Source organism: Dunckerocampus dactyliophorus, chromosome 5 (genome assembly GCF_027744805.1).
Source record: "Dunckerocampus dactyliophorus isolate RoL2022-P2 chromosome 5, RoL_Ddac_1.1, whole genome shotgun sequence".
Taxonomy (NCBI): Eukaryota; Metazoa; Chordata; class Actinopteri; order Syngnathiformes; family Syngnathidae; genus Dunckerocampus; species Dunckerocampus dactyliophorus.
Window position 1 is genome coordinate 25647644 of NC_072823.1, and position 26213 is coordinate 25673856.

Here is a 26213-nt window from a genome sequence, read left to right on the forward strand (position 1 = left end):
TGCAAGTTTTAAACATTTATTTTCATGTGTTTGTTTAAACAATACAAAGGACTTGCCTCAGAAACACGTGAGTCGGATCCAATAGAGCCAGCCCACATTGTCAATATAGCAGGAAAGAGGACAAAAACACCATCAAGTAAATGACATCAATATCAAGTTGAATGATAGAAAAAGGGAGGGAAATAAGATATTTACATGTGTGTTGCTGAATTGTCTCGGTGGACGCACCTGCCGCATCGTTCAGTGTTTGACATCGGCGACCTTCCCCCTTCATGCATTTTTTAAGTCATCTCGTCTGCACGCCGCATTAATACGCATCGTTATCCAAAGCAAACGCGACATAATATTGCACAAGCCCATAATTCATAATTCATGGGGTGGAAAAGACGAGGTGGTGGAGGAAGGTGGTGGTGGGGGTGGGGGGGGGGGGTGGTTGGTTCAGGAGGTGCGAGCGTAAAAAATCTGCTTTGATTTGCTATCCTGGCTCTTCTCAGCAGGGAGTCTTGCTTGCTCGCATGTGGATAAATCCAGTATGTTCTAAACCTAAAAAGAACCTCTCTTGGTTTACCTCCACAATGTTCTCGTACGCACAACACTTAGCACATTTGTCATATACACAAATATCAAAAGTGCCATAAAAGTGGTGACATGTGAAATGTTTCAGTAGCATTCACGGCGCCTTTGCTGCTGCTCGAATACTTTGTCAGCGCCGACGTGACAGCTGTGTCAGATTTTTTGGCGACCTTCACAGAGTCAGGGAGATACGATGTCTGTGTGCTTCAGACAGCCCGTCAAAGATGAGACAAATTAACTCACAGCAGTTAAAAGTCAAATCACCAATAACATCAGTCTGCTAAACTAACTGCAGCACCAATCAGCTCAAGCATGTGATCCCACGCTCAAGCAACTTTTTTTTTTTTTGGGTGGCATCAGCTAAATTTTTCCAACAGTCCACAAACCCTACTCAAGTCTGGCCACCGCCTTGACAGCTGACACAATTTATTGCGTCTGCAGCGTGATGAACAACACAATAACAATTTGCAAGCTCAGAGAAAAGGTTATGATGCGGTTGAACAAATATTCACCCAAACAGAAGTGTAGAAGAAGGAGTGAAAACTTTATATACATCACCAGCTGGGGGTCTTGTTGGAGGTTTTAAGTCCAGGCAGCTACTATTGGGTGGCCTGGTGTTGAAGTGGTTAATCAGATAACTTCCCCCTCTCTCCGAACGACGGTGTTTGCTGCCCTCTAGGGCCGAGAGCAAGACAGTGCAGGAGGAGGAGGAGGAGCGAGAGAGAAGAAGTGGAGAACTTGGCGTATTGTGATGGAGGTAGAGAAAAGACTGATTGAAGAGGGAGGGGGCAGATGGGAAGGTAGGCAGGCGTGTCAGCTACTCGTCACATCCCAGGAGTTCCATCCGCAGGGTGATGCGCTCGTGCCACTCCCACGGCAGGATGCGCACGAATCGGGCGTAGAACGGCGGTTCAAAGAGGTTCTTCTTGTGCACATTGTTGTCGCTGTTGCCGGGGAAGATCTGAACAGGGCAGACGACACGACAACTTAAAGCAAGCAGATTGTACAGAATTTGGTCTTGTATTTTTTTTACCCCTGTACAGTGGAACCAGTCAGAAATCTGGATTGTGCTCGTGTGTTGAGGTGCCAGTGTACTCTATGGCAGCTAAACCCCCCTCCCCACCACCACCTAACCTTCTGCAACATTTGCAATAAAAGTGATTACATTCATTACGCTCTTAAATTGCCATTTTTCGCTTGTGATGACAATTCTGGATGTGCGTCATCTTTGCTCTAGTCTGACATTCTACAGCCAAACCTCGGTTTTCAAATGCCCCTGGCTTTTCCCTGTTTTCTATGAAAAGTTTGGATTTTCATACACCGTCTCAGTTTTCATACACTAAAGCTCATAAACTAGTGCGTTTGCCCTGTAGTGTATCATGCCGTGGAATCGAGTGCCCCAATTGACGTCTGTACATTTATTGGGTGCGACTGCCAAATAACACGCCATGGGAGTTGCGAGTGCCAGGAATTTGATAAAGGTGAGAAACACTATTGAATTCAAGAAAGAACTTATCACAAAGTATGAATATGGCATCCCCTTTCCCTCGTCCTTCTCCGCTCCTCCCAGTCATTGCCGACAAAAAAGGTAAAAATGTTGTTAAATGTAAATTTGTCTCTTTCATTAGTAATTATTTACATTGTTTTCTGCATGTAAAACTATAATTATTCTCTAAAATGTATTTTTTGTTCATATTTTTGAGTGTCTACAACGGATTACAGTGATCCCTCGCGGCATCGCGGTTCTAACATCACTCCCTCTATCGCGGTTTGTCAAAGTTGCTAAATGACCACTGTTTCGTGTTTGAATATGGCCTATTACTAGTCAAAAAATATTGAAAGACAAGTCATGTAGTATTGTAATTGCTAGGAGTCATGAATGACACAAAACATTGCTGAGAAATGACGTTATATTACAGTACTTTAACACTGCATGTCATCAGCCATGACATGTCCGACATGATAGAGTGGAGAAAAAAAACACTTTATCCTCCCATTCCGTGTGGAAGTGGTATGTTGGCTTCTTGCTTTGTGCTTCTTCCCCACTCCGTTTGAAACCCTTTAAGTTTAGAATAAATAAATTGGACTAACGAGTTACTTCGCTAGCATGCTATGCTTAAAGCCATGGCTGTCTCGTGTCCCTGAAGTGATCCCGTAGCCTGTGCATTTGCAATGTGGTGTAAACAAAAAAATAATAGGCGTGCAAAAGTGACTAAATTGGTATGATTTAATGTATACGGGGCCCTAATGTTAAAAACTAAAATCATACATGTTTTATATGCTCAACCACAAAAATTATAAAAATCGAATTCTACTTTGCGGAAACTCGTTCGGGTCTGGAACCAATTAACAGCGATAAACGAGGGATGACTGCAATTGGATTTACATTATTTCCTATGGGAAAAATTGTCTCGTTTTTTTCCTGACATTTTGGAACAAATGAATCAAAACCAATGTAAACACCATTTATTTGACCGATTCTAACTTTGTTGGATTCATGCCGATGTGAGACTTTATACACTGTAGCAGCTATTGCTATCCTGCCTACACGATGGAACCCTAGGCACCCTTCTATCATGCTGAACTGAAGTGGGCTGGGCCGTAGATAGAAAAAAACACTTTGGACTGACCTTGTCCATCTTTGTGCTCTCGTCCTTCACTACGGTCCAGGACCGCCCGTCATCACTGTGAGCCACTCTGAATGCAGAGACAAACTGGACAGTGCCGAAGTCTTTGGCTCCCTGTGTGATGATTCCTGTGATCTTCTTGGGAGACTCCAGGTCCACCTGAGCACACAAAGTCCTCAGTTTTAAAAACACAGCAGCTCAGCACGAAGACAACAATCCTCCTACCTGCAGCCACTCTGATTTATTGTTGGTGGCGGCGGTCCAGGCATTGGTCTTGCCCTGCTTGTCCAGCCGGGCATAGTAGGGATGCCAGGTGAAAGCGTCGATGTTCCACGTGCGGAAGGTGCTGGAGGCAGTGATCTGGTGGTCGGACACCAGCCGGGACTTCATGCCCATTGGCTCTGAGCAACCTGAAGCGTTTGAGTACACTGTGAACGTGAGAGCAGGCAAAAGAAGAGACACAGAAGAGGAAAGATGGAGAGAGAGAGAGAGAGAGAGAGAAAGAGAAAAAAAACAGGATGATAGACAAGGGAAAGACAGGAAGCGACACAAGCCAGCCAGCCAGTGATGAGAAACAGCAGCAAATGATGATGGTGATGGAGCATGGAATGGAGCATGGAATGGAGCATGGAGTGGAGCATGAGACGAGCATGAGATGAGCAGATGCGAAGCTTACAGGATGAACAGAGTCACAAAAGAACCAACATGACAAGCTTGTAGCGGGCGCCGTTTATGTGATAGCAGAGCTTGCAATAAGATGCAATAAAAAGGTCCCATATTCATTCATTCATTCATTCACCATTTTACATAAGTGTCAAAAGACCCCACAATAGAGTATCGGAAGAGAGTTGATCCTGGAATTTACGACAGTTTACAAGTGCTTTTAGTACGCTTTACTGCGTTAGTGTGAGAGTTTCTTCAGAACTGAAGTTGTGATCGTTTAGAGGACACTTCTACTCCCCCCCCCCACCAGCACAAACCTAGCAGCCATGCTCAAATTATGGAAGCAGAATAGACACGCACATGCTAGTTGAGCAGCGACATGTGGAATGTGAAGACTACACATTCACAGGCAACACATGCGGCAGTGAAATGATGAACACATAACACACACACACACAAAAAAAAAAAAAAAACACTTGAAAGAACCAAGCAGGAAGTTGCATATTCAGACAGGCTGTTCCTGCTGTGAAGATCTGGGAAGCATCACCATCTTTATGTTGTTTATGCTGTAACGTCTGATCATGTGTGTTTGATTCATACCATTTTGAAACAGATTTCCTAATTACGGAGTGATGTCATCTTCTGGCTTACCCAATTATCATCAAGCAAAAAGCACAAAGTAATGATCCCACTTTGAGGTTGAAAAGCTAACAAGCACCAGCTAATTGTGTGTGTGTGTGTGTGTGTGTGTGTGTGTTTACCATTGAGCTCACAGCCCACCAGCTCCAGGCGAAGAGTGCAGGCCTTGCGACACACCACCGGGATGATGCGGATGTACTGAGCGATGATGGGCGGGTCGAACACGTTCGTCTTTGTGCCGTCATTGTCGACATTTCCAACAAATATCTAGGGAATGATAGCAACGGAGGGAGTTAAACTGAATCTCTTGGTGGTTACTACGCACCTTTTGGGTCCATTACCAAAACTGACGCAAATTTAAAGCGAGCCCTCTTTTCTTTGCTGATGGAGCAGGAAAAAAACTGTCTACTAAATCACTATTATCTTCAAATTAGCATCAGAACTACTCTTCCCCTGTTTACTAACTTGCAAACAACCTTAGAGACACTTGTGAGACAAGGCTTTGCATCTCTCCTTTTCATTTGCGTGTGTGTGTGTGTGTGTGTGTGTGTGTGTGTGTGTCACATGAAGAAAAGCTGACTGAGGTTGCCACCAGGTATAAATCTCTAGAGCCCAAAAATAAGACTTTCTCAAGGGGAAAAATGTCATATACGAGGGGTGTTTTAAGCATCGTGTATAAGAAGCATCAATGCATGGTCAAACCTATGATTTTTCTTTAAAGTTCAACCTTTTGTAAGTATTCCTGCCAAATGTTAAGATTCTAACATGCTTCTTATATTTTTTGGAGATTTTCGCAAAAGCAAGGGTCAAAGATTCAAAAAATGGCAACAATTCACAATTGTGGATTCGAACTTGTTCCCCATCCACCTTATTCGCCAGACCTGGACCCCTCCGACTTCCGTCTTTTCCCTCAAATGAAAAAAGCCTCGGCTGGTCGCCTTTTTGCCAGTGATGATCATGTCATAGCTGCGGTTGAGGGGCTTTCTTGAGTCCCAAACAAAAGAGCTCTTCTACACCGGGATAAAAGTGCTTCAACGCCAATGGAGCAAGTGTTCAGCCCTTGAGGGGGACTATGTTGAAAAATAATTTTGCACATTTGTTTTAACAGCGTATGAACATGCATTGTGTTCTGCATCCTCGTGGTGTATTAGAGCGCTCTATCAGTGCTCTGTGGTATGGGTCTGTTATTGTATTTACTCCCACTACCAGTAGAGGGGTGTTGTATACTCATGTTGAAGATGTGTGCGGCTCCACCTCGCCTCAGTGTGTGTTTACGTGCCTGTACGGGCATATTAGAAACCCACAGTAGACAACAGCCGGCTAAATATAGAGCCACAACAGTCCTTAATGGCTAAGGGTGGACCCACTCATTGTGTTCTGCGTCATATATAATAACTGTAAAACAAAGCTGGTACTTTGCGGATTTCACTTATTGCGGGCCATTTTGGGAAACCTATCCCCCGCGTTAAAAACGAGGGAACGCTGTATTCTCTGCTGTCAACATAAGCAGTTGTCTGCATAACCCAAATTGAAACTGAAACTAGCCATTGCTTGTACATTTACCTGTGACTTTGGCCAGAGGCCCAGATAAGGGTGGAGTGCAGGGCCCAAGAAATCTGTATTATTTTTTCCCAAATTCCATTTTAATGTTTTAGAATTCCATTTCTTACCTTTTACACTTATTTTACCAGCAGAGTCTGTGCTTTATGGGTGAGTGAATAAATTCTCCATTAATTAAATGCAAAAATCCTTACATTTATTGATGCAATACATCATTGGACAATTTTGCTCAGTAATTGAGAAATGCCTGGCTAACTTTTCTAATGAGGTCAGCTTCTGCACACGTTGCAAAATCAACACCCGTAATGCCCGTGCTTGTGATTAAGGAAGATGTAGTCACCGATGTACTGGAATTCTAATCGCGTTATTAAGGTAAGATATTAATTATTTTATTTTGCTTACACTATTAGACAAGGTGTGTCAAACAGTGCTCTTATTTTGAAAGCCGGAAATGTGTTGTGTGTGTTGAGAATGTGTCTTGACAGTTAAGGCGAGCTGGATGCAAGAATAAACGTGCCTCGCATCTTTATAGCTCAGAGCCTGCACATCGTTAGCGGGCATTGTAAAACGCTCGCTTACATTAAAGCGGTAAAACAACACAAAGTAAACACGGCCACACAGCAACACCAACATGCTGTGCTAAACTAAGCTAACCCCGCTAGATTCCATTCACCTGCTGTAAGACAGGAGTTTCCAAGGCTTTTCACCACCGTTTTGACACGTTTAGTTTGGGAGGGGGCTAGCTGGTATTTGTGATGAGATTCAGCCACAATTGAGTGGTCCGTCGGTGAAATACTTCCCCAGATGAACGTTCCTTCTCATCATGATGGCATCATTTCATTCACATTATGTCACTTTTTGCCAAATTCTGCATTTAACAGTAAATTCCATTTTTACTGGCCAATTCCGTGATTCTATCTGCGATTCCGAACGCGGAAATCATAGGGCTCTAGGAGTGTCATCTCTGGGTCGGGGATGAGATCCTGCCCCAAGTGGAGGAGTTTAAGTACCTCAGGGTCTTGTTCAGGAGTGCGGGAAGGATGGAAGCGAGATCGACAGCGATGTGGACTCGGCATCGGAGCTGATCCGAAAAGGAAAAGCTCTGAATTTACCGGTCAATCTACATTCCTACCCTCACCTGTGCTCATGAGCACTGGGTAGTGACTAAAAGGACAAGATTGCGGGTGAAATGAAATGAGTTTTCTCCATAGGGTAGTGGGGCTCGCCCTTACAGATAAGGTGAGAAGCACAGTCATCCCAAAGAAACTCGGAGCAGAACTGCTGCTCTTCTGCATTGAGAGGAGCCAGATGAGGTGGCTTGGGCATCTGGTCAGGATGCCTCCTCGACGCCTCCCTAGGGAAGTCTTCAGGGAATGTACAACTGGTAGGAGGCTTTGGGGATCTTGGAAAGACTATGACTCAACTGGCCTGGGAACACCTCAGGATCCGCCAGGAAGAGCTGGGTGAAGTGGCCGGGGAAAGGGAAGTCTGGGCTCTTAGGCTGCAGTCCCTGTGACCTTACCTCAGAGAAGCGGAAGAAGATGGATGGATTTGGCCAGAGGCATATAAGACTGAGAATAAAATATTTTAACCTACAGCAGTTTGTTAATATGATTTTCCTACGACATTTTATACTCTTATCTAACAGAGCTGTTGTGGTAATCAGGTTTGACTACGATAAACAACATAGCTTTCCCACTGCCATGCTATTATTTTGAAGCTTACTTTGCACCAAACAGGAAGTCACTATGTGCATGTTCCAATGCTGTTTAGTTTGACTAAAGTGGTCGACCATGAATGTTACAAGACCAAAAATCAATAATAATAATAATAATAATAATAATAATATTTTCTATACCGCTTTTCAAGGTAAACCGCTTCACAGTGAAGTGGACCCATTATTCATTCACTCCACAGCCACATACTGGTGGTGGTAAACTACATCTGTATCTACAGCTGCCGTGGGGTAGACTGATGGAAACGTGGCTGCCAATTTGTGCCTATGACCTCTCCGACATACCACCAAGCATTATTTGACATTCATACACCAGTGTGGGTGTATCACATCACCAGACAAGGGTGCCCTGGTGATGTGTTGCATCCGCTCACTTGGTCCTTCCTCTGCCCCTCAGTCCTGTACACGGTGTATGTCTTGCCGTCCAGGCTGGAGGCCACTTTAAAGGCCTTGATGAACTCGGCCGTTCCCACGCGACTGGCTCCCTGCGTCACAATGCCCGTGAGGCGCATCTTTCTCTGCATGTTGACCTGAAAAGTGCACACAAGTTTGTCCGTGTCAAGCATCCTCAAGACAGACACCTAGAACACCTAGCAGACTCGGTTCAGTAAAAAAAGTCTGACCTCCAGCCAGGGGTTCCTGTCATGCGTGGCGGGGCTCCAAGCGTTCACCAGCCCCTTGTTGTTGAGGCGAGCCAGCTCAGGTCCCCAGCGCTGCAGGCCCAGGAAGGTATACCGGACTGACGAGGCAGAGATTTGGGACTCGCCCACGCCTCCTCCCTCCATACCGAGCAAAGAAATGCAGCCTGTTTGAGCGACGGAGGTTAGAGTAAGGTGGAGATTGCAAAATGCAGCCCAGACAAAAAAATATATATATACTGTGTATAGAACTTAAAGTGCATGGCAAAAGCTTTGTTTGCTTTTCTAGCTGTGATTTCTGGAAGTGGGTCAACACATCCGTTGAGCGGGCACACTTACGTAGCTGGCAGTGTTTGCCCACATAAGGCGACGGGCAGCGGCATTTAAAATCTCCCTCCAGGTCCCTGCAGGTGCCGCCATTCTGGCACGGCTGCCCGACACAGTCGTTCACATCTGGGAATATATGACGTGTGTATATTATCACTACATAAACAACAACACAGAACGTTGCTTAGATGCTGTCTGCAGGCCATGAAAGTAGATTAGAAGTTAGAAGTGGGAGTGAATTAAACAGATGTTAGTCAGTCGATACCATGCCAACCATGCTGCAGCTGCAGCTGAGGGAAATAAGCAGGGTGGCGGTTTATATTTATAATATGACTCAAATCAAAAAGTACAGTGTGTGGCTTCTAAGAGGAGAATGAGTCAATGAATTCTGCAGGGACTGAATGGTTTGGTCATTATTACATGTGCTAAAAATAAATAAAAACACCATCCAGCACACGCCCTAAATGTGGCAAAAACCTTCTTGACACATGGTGCTGCACATTCATAGTAAATGAGTAAAGTAGGAGAGGGGGGGGCTCCTTACACCTCCTATCACCACAGGATGGCGCCATTGCCAAAACGGGCAGAGCCCTCTATTTCCCACTCCTCAGAGGCTCCAGTGTGGGGAAATCAGTTTTAAAAGATGCTTTTCGGTGCCCGCAAACTTAGGATGACGACAGTCTTTCACGCTTTTTCGTGTGCACAAAAAAAAAAAATATTGCAACAAACACCCACATCAAGTGTCTCGCCACCCACATGGCATCTCCTCAAATTCTTCTTTGCGTCTTGAATCATACAGATTATCCACACTGGTTAAAATAGTCATTGTGAGAATGCAGAGCCATAAAATGTGGACAGCAAAGCCCGCAGTTTGTCACTTGTACTAAGACTTCATCACACTAAAAACTGACTGCTTGTTACCAGCACCATTAAAATCAACTCTACTGTATGTTTTTGCAATATTGGAGCATATTACAGTATCAGACGTGCCAACCTCAACACGGTATGTCTTAAAGGGGCACTATTCTTCTCATTTCAGGTGGATTTTAAAAGTGCTATTGGATCCAAGCGGTGCACTATAGTAAGTTTCTTTTAATAAAATACTCCATAAATCTCATAGCTGTGTACAGAGTAAATCTGCATTCTTCTCCTCTTGACCGTCATGCTTGGATTCCACAGTCTGCAAATGTAGGATAGGGCGCCTTTAAAGTGGGTAGACATCACATAACTGCTGGATGAAACTATTTACCATTTTTAGACAATGCTAGTTTGGGACCAGTCCCCTCACCAGTAATTAAAAAAGGAAGCTGGTCCATCTGTACAGTAAAGAGGATTGGCCCACACACTCTAATCCATTTATCTGCCAACCAGAGGAGGGGTCAGCACAAACAAGGCATCCCAGTGTAGGTAATAAGAGAATGTGCATGCAGTGACAGTTTGGTTCCATTCGCTACTTGGAGCAGTTTGGCAAAACTGAGCTGCAAGTGTGCATTCTTTCAAAAAGTGTGTGCCGAAATATGACAGATGCATTGCAAATCTACATCCTGGGGCAGTGATGTCCAAAGTTTGGCCTGGGGGTGCGTACGGCCTTGCAACTACCTTTGGCAACAATAACTGTCTTTAAATATATTTAAGGGTATAATCGTACATGTATTTGCAATCAGCTTTTTCTGAGTACCACCGATTTCCAACATGGTACACATTAAGTGAGGGACCGGAAGTATACCCGAGTCACACATCTAGCTAGTTTACATAAAATTTAAGCAGTCATATTTTAAATTTTCCCCCTTTACTGTACAGAAAATAAACTGAGCCGTGACCTTAAGATTGAGGTACGTGCCAATCCGTGATGATGGCGTCACGTCACACCCCTAATGTTAAACTGCATAGCATGATGATGATCTACTCTGTATTGGGCTTAGCCCTTACACGATGTCACAAAAGTGAGTACACTCCTCACATTTCTGCAAGTATTCAGTGTACAGCTTGGGTAAATGTACTGTTCCCTTAAAATGACATGACAACACACATCCATTAATGATCTAAACCGCTGATAAATGTGATTTAACATAGGGGTGCTATGTGAAATGGTACAAATTGGGCTCATTTAGACACTGTTCCTCCCCTGGGTCATGTGACTCCTTGGTGTTATAAAAGGTCTCAGGTGTGAATGGGAAGCGGGTGTGTAAAATTCGGTGTTATCGCTCTCACACTCGCTCATACTGGTCAGTGGACTCTGAGGATGTGAAAAAAAATTTTTTTTGCTCGACATAAAGAAACATTTTCCGACCAATTAAGAGAAATTGTACCATTTTCCGCGGCACACCTGATGAGCTCTCACAGCACCAATCACTGATGTAGGGTGGATGTGAGCAGTATTAGTAAGAAAATACAAGAGTAATTTGATTGGGCACAATGCAATGATCTTCCGGTGAAGCCGTGACATTAGAGCTTTTCGATCCAGGATTAGTCTTTTGATCTTCTTGCGAAAAATGTTTTAATCTACTGTACGTCCAATATCTCCCAGCCTGATTTGTGCATGTTAGCAGATTAAACTCGCGCAATATTTCTCTCCAATGCAGGGATTCAACAAGATTTCAGCACAAACAACCAAAACTACGATAGCTAGAGTGCCAATGTCTGTCTCAGCATAAAACCAAAACCACTGCACATTTCACAGGGACCGTCTAAAACTCCAGCCAAAGCAAATACAGTACATTCTGCCAGCATGTGTGGTGAACATCACTTTGTCCAACTCACTAACTTTTTCATTTGTAAATGATCATTTATGAATTAAAAATAGTCCTATGCTTAGATAAAGATGCATGACTTACTGCTTGTAGTTGAGCCTAGTATGTTCAGAATGTTATTTTATGCTGTACAGTTGTAATGTAGCAATCCGAAGCAAAGTTATTCCTGGTTCTTCCTCCCACAAACAGCATAAAAATAAGAAAATTACACATCTTTAATCAACACACCCACTGTTGCTACGGTGAAGTGGGGGTGTACTCGAGGCTTTATGGGTAGAAGATCAGACCACGCTGGCTCCAGACGTGAAATGCATAGTAGTTTGGACCGCGCATCCAGTCTACATACACATTTCTGTTAAAGAGCTGCCAGGACATAAATAGCTTCTATAAGAACAACTTGGGAATCAAAATGCAGTCTTGTAAGTGTGATTGACAGCTCATTGGCTGTTTTGAAAATCTGAATTGTGGCGGTGTTGTGAAAGGTTTTCAAGTATGATAGTTAAGGTTAAAAGGACAAGAATGAAGCAGAAACATTTTCCATCAAAGTAATTAGCGCTTTGGGAATTAGCACCTACGAATGATAGACGAGTCTTGAGACCATCTAAAGATGTGTATTTATAGTCGTCAAGTTTTATGGCGCATGCTGAAGGAAGGGTGAGGTTTACGTTTTGACTTACGTAAGCCTTTGGATACGCTTAACAGAGCACAAAGAAATGTAAGGAGTAATTTCTCTGTTAGAAATCAGCCACCCTACTGGCAGGGGCCTCAAACTGGGGGCTGCTGGAGGTACAGTGTGGGTGATGCTGTATCTCATCCAGTAGTAGGTCATGTTTCAACCAAGTAACTAATTTGTCAGCACATAAGAGGCTCGCTGTGTCAAAAGAAATAATGCTATACCATCATGTACTTTGAGAAACTATTACAAAAAGGTGCCGCAAGGCATTCTGGGAGTGCTTCAGTCTTCCCAGCATGATTAGCAACACTTGTTTTGCAATACATTACTAAAGTTACGTGTTAAGAGTTAATGAAGTTATTTCTTATCCTCACTGCACCACAGTGAGGGCTCTACCGTACTAGAAAATAGATTCAAATTTACACGATAAAACAGTGGCATCACAATATCAGAATGTAAAAAAACAAGAGACTACATTGTTATATCAAATACAGGCATGGTGCCCAGTCATCCCACACTAGCACATCCTGAATGGAGCTGAAAACTTCCCAAAACAGCCAAGAGGGAAGCACAAAATCATGCATTGAGAGGTTGCAGTAAAGAAAGTGAAATGGAAGCGTTTGACATTTTGCTGCACGCATTACTGTACTCCCGATTGCCATAAAAAAAAGGCTTTTAGGGACATTTGGCAGCCAGGCCCTTGAAAGCAAGTCTGACATTGTCAGGACTTAATTTGCTGCTCTGCCTACGCGTGTCAGTTTTTTCCACCCGGCAATAGGAGCGAGCGCTGACGTGGGGAGCACTCGGCAGCAACCGCCACTTCCTGTGTATGCTGAACACACTACAGTATATAGGACAGCCATCACCAAATGGTGGACCTCAATTGGACTAACAAACTAACTGACATTAATCACATTTCACCAGTATTGCCCCAATATGCTGGTTGGTGTGTATATTAAAGTAAAAACTAGGAAGCATATCAACATGTAAATACACAACACCTCCCCAGTGTGTGTGCATGTGTGTGAGACGGAGAGAGACAAAGCAGGAGCTGTCTGCAATGAGCCCACACACCAGCACAAATGAGACGGCACTTAAACCGTCACAACACAATGAGGACATGAGAAGGATGAGGGCGGGGGCCCCTCGGCTGTGCACACAAGGTTGTGGTCAAATTAATGCCATTAATGGCTGCCCATCCAATAACCAGAGGGCGCCAACAAGGTGAAATATGTGCTTTATAATCCTTTTTATGTCTGTTGGATTTATTAGCTGCACCAAGGGAGGTTTTCCCCCATTGCTGTTATCTTGCTAGTTAGGAGAAAAAAAAGAAAAAAAGAAGAAAAAAAAAAAACTTAATCTGATTTCTGTAGCAGTGTGGAGAAAGACTTTGGCGTAGATAGGACTAAAAATATGTAAATGCTTCAATATCTCACTTCATTCCTTTAGTAAATAACACATAAAACAATGAAAAATCAGGCATACGAAAGAGGTGGGTGGCTATGAAAGTGTAGTTTGGTTCCATATTTGGAAGGTTTGGCCTTGGCGGAGGTGCCTCTCTAGTCATAAAAAAAGGTTTTGGAGATAGTGAAGCTATCTTCTACTGGGTTTTTTTTAGTCTTAAAAAGTGGAGCATAGTGCTTCTGTGTGCATGTACTGCATGTGTGAAGGCAAGAGAGCAGATCTAGATATTAAAGACTGTAGATGCAACAGGACACACTCACTGTCTCACACTCACTCACTCTCACTCTTCAGGTTCAAGACTACAGTTACCTTTTCTGGAGCTTAAATCGGCCCCATAGACACCTATAGGATGAAAAGTGCAAAAGACGATCAAAGACGAGTCCCATTTGGTTCCCTGTATTCCTTTGCTGTTATTCTGCAGCCTGTCAAGCAAACAGTGGCCATCTGCCTGTGTGTGTGTGCGTTTGTGTTTGTGTGACTTGGAGACATTCAGAGGGAGTGTAGCGCATGTTTCTACCAGTGTAGAACGCTCTCTGTGTCACGCTGACCCTGAATCAACCAACCTGGTGATGTGTGAAAGCAGCGCCCGTAAGGACGACAGCTGTGCAAATGGTCGCTGACGCAGTGAGCCAGGCGAACAAGATAAGCAAAGAACTCATAGTTTGAAATGCTGCAGTATACGCATAGGAATGAATAAAGACAGTTGCGCTCTTTATTTGCTGTGCTGACTGGTTTGCTACATTATAGTGACACAATACCTTTTTGGTACGGTGATGCAACCCTTCCGATTTTCAGGAAGGTCCATGGGGCGGCAAATCAGTACAACAAAAACGCATGCAGATAATGAAGGCCGCATTGGTCTTTGGAAGTCAATAATGAAGGTCGCATTGTTAGTTTGGAAGGAAGTGGATAACGAAGGCAACGTTGTTTTTTTGGAAGCCGATGAATGATGAAGACCGCGTTGGTGTCTTTGGAAGCCAATAACAAAGGCCGCATTGTTATTTTGTAAGCATTTAACAAATGCTGCATTAGAAGCAAAAGCTCTACAACAAGTGTCCAAAATGTCGGGAGTTGTACCGATTTCCTGCTCTTGGTTGGGTGGGCGCAAAACCTAAACAAAAAAGTCGCTGATGATTAGGAAGCACAAACTCACTGTTCTGGCAGTGGACTCCCTCAAATCCCGGTTGGCACTTGCAGACGTACTCGCTGAAGACGTCGCCGCGGCGCGAGTGGCCCGTCACGCTGCAAACACCGTCGTTCTTGCATGGGTTGGGTTTGCAGGGACCTTTTGGAGGAGCAGAAAGGAGGGGGCGGGGGGGGGGGGGGGGGGGGTTAACAACAGAATTAACAAATGTATAAAGACATTTGTAACCGTTTTGTCAAACCCGTGAAAGATTGAGCAACACGTCATTCGATTGTGCAGGTGTACCTGATGTTACCGGATAATGAATTTGTGGGCTGTTTTTTTGGCTCACCTGTCTCCGTCTCATTGCACGTCTCTCCAGTGAAGCCGTCGGGGCAGATGCAAATGAATGAATCTCCTTGTCTGGTCACACAAGTTCCACCATTAGAGCAAACATTCACCTTACAGATATCACCTGCAGAGAAAGAGGGAAGTGTGTGGTTTCAAACTGACTCTTGAAGGGGGGCCTTGCCCAGATAATGACATGAGTTAATTAAGACAAAATGTACCTGTACTATCCAAAGAGCGCTTCAGGAAAAAAAAAAATAATTACCCTAGTTTTTTTTCCATCCTCTCTTGCTGTTTTTTGTCTAAATAGGCAGATGGGCGGAATACTAAACCAGCCAGCTGTAGTTTGCACTGTTAGATGCACATTCCTTGTAAAAACTAAATAACTGATAATGACGAGGATGAACCTGTAGTCAACCTGTTTTACAGCCTGGCAAGAACCAGAGGAGGGCCTCATTCATTAAAAAGGCACAAAGTCGCCAGTGTTGGCCTAAACTAAATAGGAAGCAATAAAATGTTGATGCAGGAATTAGAGGAAAAATTGATTGGAACTAGGGGTGTAACAGTATGCCATAATCAGGGTTTGGTCACGCCTTTGTTTTAAGATCACGGTTCTGTTCATTTACAGCCAGGGAACGAAATGCAAGCTTCTCCTTGGCACAAATTCCTAACCATGAGATCCGCTAGCCAAAGGCTGGCCTTTACGGAGCAGACCATATTGCGGGGTAGTTGCACTTCCTGTACCCCACTTAATGTGTACCTTGCGGGAAACCCTGTTTTGTATGTCTCTGAACAGTACCGCAAAATCCCCTCTATTACTGAACTATTGCAATACTGTATGAATGAAGTGAGGCTCCCGGGCAGACAAAAGTTAACGCTTTAGCACTTTGGGGCTGATGTTTATAGCAGCTGGATTTGTGCTCACTAATATGCTTTTTGGCTTTTGTGGCGTTTTCAACAATAACCTGATGTTTTTCCTCCACTATTGGATCATCAGGTAGAAGAGCCGAGTAATCCCATCAGACTCCTGTCAGATAAGCACAACAAACCAAAGACTGGATGCTTCCAGGGGCTTCGACGCTGCTAAACGTGACCATTTGGCAGCAAGCTGCCCACATGGTACTCAACAGGCGGCGTGTGACTTGGCATTCAGGAGGTATCTTTCAAAATGAATAGTGGATGATAGCATTTGGAAACGGGTAGAATTCAGTCTGCAGTGCTACTCTCTTTTCAAATCATTTGGTGAGACTGGAAATATACATTACAGAAGAACGACAGGAAGTGGGAGCTTCATCCACGCAGGCTCATGCCAAGTTAACAATTACAATGTAAGATAATTGTTATTGAGGTTTGGACCACAAACATCAAATTGGTGGTTTGAGCTGCAGTGTCTCCAAAACATGCTAAAATGAGCCACGGCCTCGTTTTCTCACAGCTTTAGCGTCCACACCTCAAAGAAAACACTGAAGGAGTGCGCATTTATTTATAGAAACTATGGTAAATAGGTTTCACAGACATGTTCTCAAGCCAACTCCTGAATGTTGTCGTGTTCTCCCCCCCCCCCCAACACCACACACATCCTTGTGTATTTATAAAAGGGCACTTTCAAAAAGTTTGGCATACTAGGTGAAATTTCAGAATGAACCTAAAACGAACTGAAAACTTTACAGGTGAATGAGACTTCAACCAGGATGTTTTCAGAGGGAAGTGGCCACTGAGCTTGGCGTGTCATCAGCAGTTTGCAACAGTGATACAGAAACTGGAAGAATTTTTTTAAAAAAATTTTAAATTAAAAAGTAATCATTAAAATGAACAAAAATGTCATTGTTGTAAATTTTGCTGCTCAGAACAGCAAGTTGTGCAAAAAGCATTGAACATGTGCATTCAAAAGCTTAGAGATTTAAGTTCCGAATTAAGTTCACCTGTAAAAGGTTATTGTGCATTTTAGGTTCTTGCTGCCATTTTACCCAAATAAAAATATCCCTAACTTTTTGCGAGTAGTGTCATGCCAGTACTCTGCACAGCATTGCTGTTGTAGTGGAGGAGATCATTTAATCTAATTACAAATGGACATGCTTTAATTAGCAAGCTTCACTTAGAAGTGTTATTTAAAATCTGACGTGTAAAATAAGGCACGGTTACAAACATGGGTAGCTTTAATGAAGGGTAATCCATTAAGACGCACAGCCAGACGAGGCTATTTAAGGTAATAGACTCTGCCTTCAGTTGGATATTTTGTCTTATTAGTGCTTTAACCTTCAAGCTGTTTCTATCCTAACTGTTGCTGGCACCACAAGCACACCCTTATCCCAAAGTCTTGTTTATCTCCAGGAAGGAACAAACCCTCCCTTCCTGCTGAAGAGGCAATATTGGGAGGGAAAAAATAATAATAAAATAAGTCATAAAAGCCCATATGGATTTCATGAAGGATTCGTGACGCATCAGTCAAGGCAGTTGAACTGTTGGAGAGTCCCAGTTCGGATGCCAGTGTTGGTTTAAAGGAAGTAGACAAGATAACGGAGATAGGAAAAGTATTTTATTCCCCATCATACTACTGTATATTCTTAACCATAGCCCGTGTGGTTGTGTTGGTTACTTCCACATGAAGAAATAAAGCATAAATGTGGTCTTCAAACGTCATTAACTATGCATGGAGCGTTAAATACTGTGGTTAAGGCAACAACCTCGCCCAGCGCCAGGGTTGATTCTAATCGCAGTGACAGATTGGGAAGTTATGAGAGGTTGTGTTTGGCAGAACAAGTCATTCCCACAGGGCATTGTGCTCTCCTCGCTCACACTGAGTCACCGTCTAGGTCATGGCCCGACGCAAGATTCTGTACAACTTAATCCTGAAGGCATGAGGAGCAAAACGGAAAGCCATATGATGCTGAGGAAGAAGGCTATAGAGAGGAGTTTACAGGGAGTTTTGCTTCTGGAAAGACTTTCTACAAGTGGGACGTTTTGCCCATTTGGGATGTTGGGGGGGGGGTGAATCCACCAATAAACGTCCGGGTCAATTAAAATAGGTGTTTAAACATTCCTCTTCATTTGACGACACCTAACAATTCATCAAGGGTACCTTGCTGTTGTGAGGCTTCAAACAGGATGTTCTCAGAGGAAAGTGGCCACTGATCTCAGAGTGTCATCAACAGGTTGGAACAAAGATGCAGAGAGGCTGCAAGTGTCAGATAAAGCATACTGTACGCTTTTCTGTGAAAATGTACAACTGGCCCTCGGTTTACAAGGTTCCGTGTTATGACGTTTTGCAGTTACAAACGCGTTCCTATGAATACGTTTTGAAAAACGTTGGTAGTTAACCTCATGTCTCCCAAGCAGCAGCGCACCAAAGAAAAGGAAAGCCATCACCACGAAAGTGGCTATGAACACCATAAAAAGCTCAGAGACCGGAAAGGAGCCCGCCCACCATATTGGCCGTTTATTTGGTCTCAAACCACTCCGCTGTCCCTCATTAACAATAAATATAATGAAATACGAGTACTGGCTAGAGGGGTCATGGATTCCATGCGCTGTTACAAGGAGATCTGGGAGGGGATGAGGTTATCCTTCCAGACTAGCCTGGGATAATTTTAAGAAGGTAGGATTCCCACAGGAATAAAAGTAAAAAGAGCTCTATTATTATTACGGTTTCATTTAATTATATTACTGTATATGTCCCTCACGTGTTTGTGTGACTTGAAGTTTATAATATACTGTATATCAATAAAAGCTGTTTATAAAAAAGCTAAGCAGTTTGTTTTGCATTCTGTTCCCACACTGTACCCGAAATGAACTGAACCGTGACCTTAAAACCGAGGTACATACTGAACCATGATTATGGCGTACTGTACCACTAAGAGACCAAATAAATTAAACAGCAAAAAGAGAAAGGAAGAAAAAGTGCACAAAGAGAAGAGCTGTAAGGACATGTAGGAGTGGTGTATGCATCGATGTGGTTACGTCATAACTTCTTCTATGTGATGTGTCCTGAGGCGTGAAGACAGTGGAGTCTGTGCCCTCTGCCCCTTCATGCACACACTCGCATGCTGGAGAGCCTGGCAGGGAGTGTGGGAACGCTACTCTTCTTCCAAAAAGGTGGGAACGTGTCTCACACAAACACAAACAAGTCCTGAGGACTGCGAGGTGCTTGGCGATCTGGTCTGGTGACTTGCCTATTATCAGAACAGCACATGTGAATGAGGATACGAGGAGAGCCTCAAGTAACCCCAGCCTGGCCATTAGCAGGCTCAGCAGGGCTCCAGCTGCAGGTGAGCTTTGTGTAATCTGTAAGAGCTACTGCACAGCCATCTGCTGCAGCTAGAAAAAAAATACAACATGAAACCCAGCTGCTAAAAATACACACGGGCGTCACGCATCATCAACAAAACAAGCTTTGCCGTGAAAGCGCTGTCACTGAATGCAACAGAGGCCCGAACGCCACAACATCTCATCTCTCCCGTTTCATCCATTCTGACACTGCACTTGGCGAGGAGTGTAAATTATTCAGATTGGACAGTCGTTAAGATCCCTAAATTAGACCATATTACGGTGAAACCCTGATTAAGGAAGCAATTTTAAATTACATTTTTCTTATCACAGATTAAAGATGACTTGGAAGGACTCATGTAGGCCATGTCCACACGAACATGAATAACTTTGGGGGGGGGGGAAAGACATATTTTTCCTCCATTTTCAATGTGACAAATAAGAAAATGAACAAATCAGAGGCTGACCTAAAACTCTAGTCTGACTCATTAAAAAAATGCTCTGGGATGGTCTAGATCAGAAGCTCTAATCTATTTTACTGCTATGTCACCTCAGGGTCAAAGATTGCCAGTGCGACATGAGACAAACGTGAACCATTCTGGGCTGCAGATTAAAAAAAGGCCAAAATTGAACCCATTTTTTGGCTTCCAGGCATGTTAATGCGCCACATCCCTTGTATGTTGTGTGCAGGGAGAAGTTTGTTGTTCTGACATTTTGGATAACAGTTAAAAAGGCACCATCCAGAACGGTATTGAAGACGTTGCCGGCATTCCCTTCCAATTACTCGTGTATGATGCTGGGCGCTGACCATTATTAAAACAAAACTGCGGCAAAAAGGTTGCAGGTCACTGATCTAGACAAGTGGTCCTCAACTTTTTTTGGCTCACCCCCTAATAATACGCACGCGACCCAAATTGCAGAAATTTTTCAACAAAAAACTTGCAAATAGCACAGACTTGTGGTGCATTCACGGACGTTCTTTTGGCAAGACTGGTGACCCACTAAAACGGCTCCCCGACCCACCAGTTGAGAATCACTGATCTAGACGACCACATCAACAAAAGGAAAGCTTGAGTACATCAATCAGACAAACAAGATGTTAGAATGTAAACACATCACATCCAAGAAAGCTCTCATTAAGACCAACTGAGGTGCGTACACATTTTAGTCCATATACAGTACAAGAAGTCACGGATGACCACCAGCCGGGCGTCTGACTATATCTAGCCTGGGTTCACTTCGACTGCCTTATGAGGTGTTGTTTGGAGAAAAAAAAAAAAAACTAAACCCAACAAGAACACCATTTTCCACCTGAGTTAGATAACCTACTGCTTCTCCGCCCAGTCAGGGGCGATTACACTTTGTAAACATTTAGCACGACACAGCCACACCAACGCTCCCTCTAATAGAGTTGGAAACGCTCCAGTGAGCGTTGGGAGGTTCACGGACATGACTGTGTTGGCTAGAGCCTGAAAAGTGACTCAACGCTGAGGTCAGTTGGTTTGGGTGCACCTACTCTACATGTCCCTTTGCATGTTTGGATTAGTGTACTCATTAAAAACGACAAACAGTCCAACACAAATATTTAAATACTGTATCATTGTGTAAGCATGATGCTGCCACCGCCACACTTGCTCTTTGGTAAAAGCCAAAGGTTGAATCACATTTTCCTGCGTGCTTTTGAAACACTTTTTTTTTGCTAAATTCAGTCAGGCTGGGATGTTTTGCTTTGCAAGAATATGCTTACAACGCATCAGCATATCGCCACCATACCCACAGTGAATCATGGTGGTGAAAGCATCATTCTTTGGGCTTGTTTTTTTCCATTTGGAACTTAAGCTTTGAATCAGGGTTCAAATAGCTGTCAAAGTTGGTCCAAAAACTTTCAGATGTCAAGTAGAACGTGAGATTTTCCACCTTTTCTGCACGACAGCGAGTCCAATCACACATTAAAATGCACAAAAGAACTGACTTCACAAAAAGAACATCTAAGTTTTGCCAGCCACATTTGGAGCACTTTGTAAGTCAAGATGTGTCACACTAGTAAGAGTCAGACCAGACTACTTTTTGGTTGTGCAGCTCCTATTTAAAAAGGTTTGTGTTTTATTTCAATGGAATTCTACAAGCTATAAGTCCTATTATTGTGTTCCCATTGTTTTGCATCATAAAAACCTGGTATTTTGCCAAGGGTGTGTTCACTTTCTATGTCCACTGCAGATAAATCGGTGACTAATCTACAAAGAGAGGAAAATAGTACCGATATCTAAGCGGAAGTTGCTGCTCCCAATCTGCTTCTATACACATTAGGCGGTCCCATCGCTTTGCCCCTTCATGAGCCACTGATTTTGTTTTTACATTATTTTATTTATTTATTTTAAGAGTGCGGCCGCTTCAGAGTAGGCATAACAGGTTGAGAAAAATAAAGAAAAACATTTTTCAAAACCTGCTAAGCTAACTTGTTCTGTCAAAGACTAAATTAATTGATTTTTAGCTACTCCAGCAAGAAATAAACTGTGGGGGAGCAAAAAAAAAAAGCCACAAAATATGCTCCAGAAAATCATTTTTTTCTGGCAATAGAGGACACCTCAACCATATTCTCTGCGGGCACACTTTGAAAAGGCTTATTTTATTATATATTGTGTTTTTAAGCAATATTTGTCATTATATTTCTAATTTATGTCTTTTGTGCTTGTTGTTACAGTGCATTTTATGAATAAAGTCGCTCTTCCTGAGCACACATCAGGTACAGGAAATGTCAACACCTGACTTTCGATTTAGAAAAAAGTGTTTCATTCTGCACAGACATGCATTTGTTTGTTTTTTTTAAGCTTCGTGACATGTGTTTGAGTGTGTGAGTGGTGGAGAGGAAGTCGGGAGAGCGCGAGAGAAAATTTTTTCCCTTCTATGGTCCAGCGTCCTACATGTGTTGATGCATTCAGGGAACAACAAAGCCAAAACGCCAATGGCATGACGTTAACACGAGACAAGCATACAGGCTGGTCATGTGACCCAAAAGGGCCCACAATGGAAGACCATTGCCCTGAGATTTACATTCTAACGGTATACTAGGAAACTATGAAATTACATAAACCTTGTATCCGACTGCTTTTTTACTTTGCTTTTTCCGAGCCAAACAATGACCGTCCAACCTCTCATCCACACGCGACCGGAAGCTTACAATTTTGAATCAGCAGTGCCACTGGCAAAATTAAACTTCTCACTTACAACACCGTTAACAAGACAGAACGGACAGTGAGTGGGGAAAACAACAGCAGCAGCAACAACAAACTAGCTTCAAGATGCATTTAAATAGCTACCGATTTAAACAGCCATCTAACCACATCAAACAACAAAAAAAAGGTGTGTGCGTGTGGGGGTACCTACCGTTCACCCCGAGCAAGAGTCGAACCGTGCAAAGTTGCAGCAAAAAGAACAAAAATTGCATCTTTTCCGTCATCTTTTGCTACAGTGTAATCGATAGTAGTTTAAGTAGCGACCACACTTCACTGTCCTTTCACAGACTGAAGCTCGCGCCTGTGAACTCAAGTGGCAGCAGGCATAGATATAGAGCAAGGCACGTGCGTATCAGCGGCCAGCCAATCACAAGCCGTCTTTACATGGTAGCCACGCCCCCAACCGCATCTCCACTGTTGATGGGGAAACAACTACCCGAAGCAGCAACAGATGTTCTGTACTGTATTATATAGTACATCTGTTGCTGCTTTGGGTAGTTTTACTGTGATATACAGTCTGTACACTATAATATACGTTGATTTTAAAGATTGATAGCAATATATCATCTTTTATGCATCATTTTAATATAAATAAATGCACTTGCAATATAGAGGCCACATAGTTGCGTTGTTTTTTGTGGACATGACTGTAACACATTTGTGAAGCCTCCTATGGGTAGTGTTCAAAATGCTTTCGAATATGTGCTAGCATACATGTAATACATATAGTTTTACACTCATTAGACAAATGGTTAATGACTTCTTCACAATTAGTTGCTTAGTACTTAGTACTTGCAGAAATATTTTGCTTGATGGCAGCCATGTTTTTCAGTCTTGTCAAACGGTACACACATTTGCTTAACAGTCCACTATGGTGTGTACCAAATTCCGTGGTGATTTGGCTAAACACCCTAAAGTTTCTGTGGGTGTTTAATTGGTAGCGCGCATTCAGCTTGTGCGGAAAAAAAACACTCCTACTTTCAGGGGGTCAAACATAAAGGCGCTGCCATGTGGTGTATTTGTCAGAAAAATAATAGCACAGGCGACATCATCGGGGTGCATGTTTTGATACATTTTTACCCCTTTGTGTGAAAATTCAGAAGAGAGAGAAGAGTTACTGTATCTTATACAAACACGTGCTATATTTTAAATCTGCAGATTATATAGTCATTTACAATATTACCCAGGACGATGTGTGCTTCATAACGGAAAGGTGGATTGGAATTTGTCTTCTTCTAATGTTCTGGGAACGTCCCGCCACAGACCCTAGCGTGAAATCCTCCCCTGAATTGCGGAGGAGGGCATGAAGGCCAGAGTTTGTCTTCTGTGGGTGTTTCTTGAGGCCAGACCCAGCAGTGGGTCAGAGTTGATTAGTTCTCGCTGCAGAGCGAGTGGGTGTGCGACAAAGACTTATTTTTTCATGTGTGCAAGCCTTTCATCTCATCTTCTTGCACGCATGAATCCAGCAAGGAATTGAAAACATAACATTATGATTCAGTGAGGTTATTCTGCGCAAAACAACAACGTAACTGTACACAACTTCATTGGCATTTAGCTTTCTGTTGCCTACTACCAAAAGTTGGATACACAGGTTAATGATGCACCTTCCTTCTATGATATTTGATATTTTGTAAACCAACACATCTTGATATGCTAAGACTATTTCAAGAAAAAACTGTATCTCAGCTTTGTGACATAGGTAAAAAACCCAGTTATTAGTATGAACTTTGCTCTTTTATCCCCCGTGTTTGCTGCTGATTCTTTAAAAAATTTTCCAATTTTCCATCCATCCATTTTCTGTGCCGCTATTTTCTTTTTGTAATATCATGACTTTATTCCGATAATATTATAGATTTTCCCTGAACATAACTTTCCAGAAATTACAACTTAATTTTGTTTTGTTTGTCTCCAATAATATTATGACTAAAAATCAAATCATCAAAAACATTTTTTCTTTAATATTTCAACTCTGTGCTACTAAAATGACATTATTTTTCTTCCCAATTTTAGGAATTTCTCATGAAATTGCGACTTTTTGTCTCATTAGACTATGCCTTTTTTCTCTTAATATTTTGACTATACTCTTGTAAAATTATCGCTGATTTTTCCAATTTCTGCTGTTGTTTTCTTTTTTGACTTTCAAACTATTTAAACTTTCTTTCTTAACATTTTCTTCTTGTAATATTATGACTTTGTTCCCATATTATAAGTTTTTTCCCAACCTAATTTTCCCAAAATTACAACTTTATTTTCTCATATTACAATTTTTTAAAACTCTTTTTTTGTTTAATATTTCAAGTTTATGCTATTAAAATGATGTTATTTTTCCTCATAATATTACACCATTATTCTCATCTTGCTTCTCATCTTACTGTTGCTGTTTTTTTTTGTTTTTTTTTAGTTTTCTTGTTTAATTATATTTTTAGAATGTGCTGTGGGCCAATAAAAAAACAGCCATGGGCCGCAAATGTCCTTCAGGCCACACTTTGGACACCACTGATCTAGAGGAAGAGCATTTAATTGGTCTTCCTGTCACTATGCTGTATGTCACTGGCACAGGTAGATGAGATACATTACTTGTAGTAAATAAATCATCACAGTGTTTGGGAATCACATACCTATAATACAGCTAACATACATACATATGTGTGTGTGTGTGTGTGTATATATATATATATATATATATATATATATATGGATGGATGGATGTTAAATACAGTGGTAAAAAAAAAGGGGAACACTCAATTCACACTCAGTCAAAAGTGCTGCACCATTATTCAAACTGTCCAATTAGGAAGCAACACGGATTGGCAATCATTTTCACAATCTGTTGAGCAAATGGAATAGACAACAGGTGGTGTGTTTTTCCACTTCAATTTTGAGCGTAACTCCAAAGCCAGACCTCCATGGGTTAATAAATTTGATTTCCTGTGATAATTTTTGTGACATTTTTTTGCCAGCACATTCAACTATGTAAAAACAAAAGTATTTAATAAGAATATTTCATGAATTCAGATTTAGGATGTGTAATTTTTGTGTTCCCTTTATTTTTTTGAGCAGTGTATATGTGCGCGTGTGTGTTTGGATATATACAGTGTTGTGAAAAAGTGTTTGCCCCCTTCCTGATTTCTTGTTTTGCATGTTTGGCACACTTAAATGTTTCAGATCATCAAGCAAATTTAAATATTAGTCAATGACAACAATGCAACTGAACACAAAATGCATTTTTTAAATGAAACATTTTATGATCCATCCATCCATTTTCTATGCCGCCCATCCTCATTAGGGTCGCGGGTATGCTGGGGCCTATCCCAGCTGACTTCATCCGACAGGCGGGGTACCGGTCCAAGGTGTACTCTGCCTCTCGCAAATAGTCATCTGGGATTGGCTCCAGCATACCCGCTCCCCCAGTAAGGATAAGCAGCATAGAAGATGAATGGATGGACATTCCACTGTATCACAACTATGACGGCTCCTGCAGTGACACTTTTTCCACTTGAGACTCTTTTAGAAGTTTTTATGTTTTTTATATTTATTTTTTTATATTTAAAAAACAACCACAGGGGGAAAATTACTTTTAAAACACCTGTATGCTCT

General features: G+C 42.4%; 1 protein-coding gene across 4 annotated transcripts; it reads right to left on the reverse strand.

Moving 5' to 3' along the window:
* mfge8b (milk fat globule EGF and factor V/VIII domain containing b) lies at window positions 1-22924 on the reverse strand. 4 transcript variants are annotated; one of them, XM_054776628.1, is made up of 11 exons: window positions 22768-22924; window positions 15125-15247; window positions 14803-14934; window positions 13959-13991; window positions 8775-8888; window positions 8421-8602; window positions 8172-8327; window positions 4625-4769; window positions 3426-3610; window positions 3204-3359; window positions 1-1534 (listed from the first exon to the last, which is right to left on the reverse strand). In XM_054776628.1, the coding sequence occupies exons 1-11, from the start codon at window positions 22838-22840 to the stop codon at window positions 1391-1393; spliced, it is 1443 nt and encodes a 480-aa protein (XP_054632603.1). In that variant the 5' UTR covers window positions 22841-22924; the 3' UTR covers window positions 1-1390. The 4 variants fall into 4 exon arrangements, with proteins under 4 accessions (XP_054632603.1, XP_054632602.1, XP_054632606.1 ...); XM_054776627.1 differs by having other exon boundaries at window positions 3426-3628; XM_054776631.1 differs by lacking the exon at window positions 13959-13991.
* Window positions 22925-26213: the final 3289 nt, after the last annotated feature.

Excerpts from the sequence above, each read along its gene's own strand:
- mfge8b (XM_054776627.1), bottom strand. The coding sequence starts at position 22,840 with ATGACGGAAAAGATGCAATTTTTGTTCTTTTTGCTGCAACTTTGCACG. Across the intron at positions 3,360-3,425 it reads ATAAATCAGAGTGGCTGCAG|GTGGACCTGGAGTCTCCCAA; the intron begins GTAGGAGGATTG and ends TTGTGTGCTCAG. Across the intron at positions 1,535-3,203 it reads AGAGCACAAAGATGGACAAG|ATCTTCCCCGGCAACAGCGA; the intron begins GTCAGTCCAAAG and ends TGCCCTGTTCAG.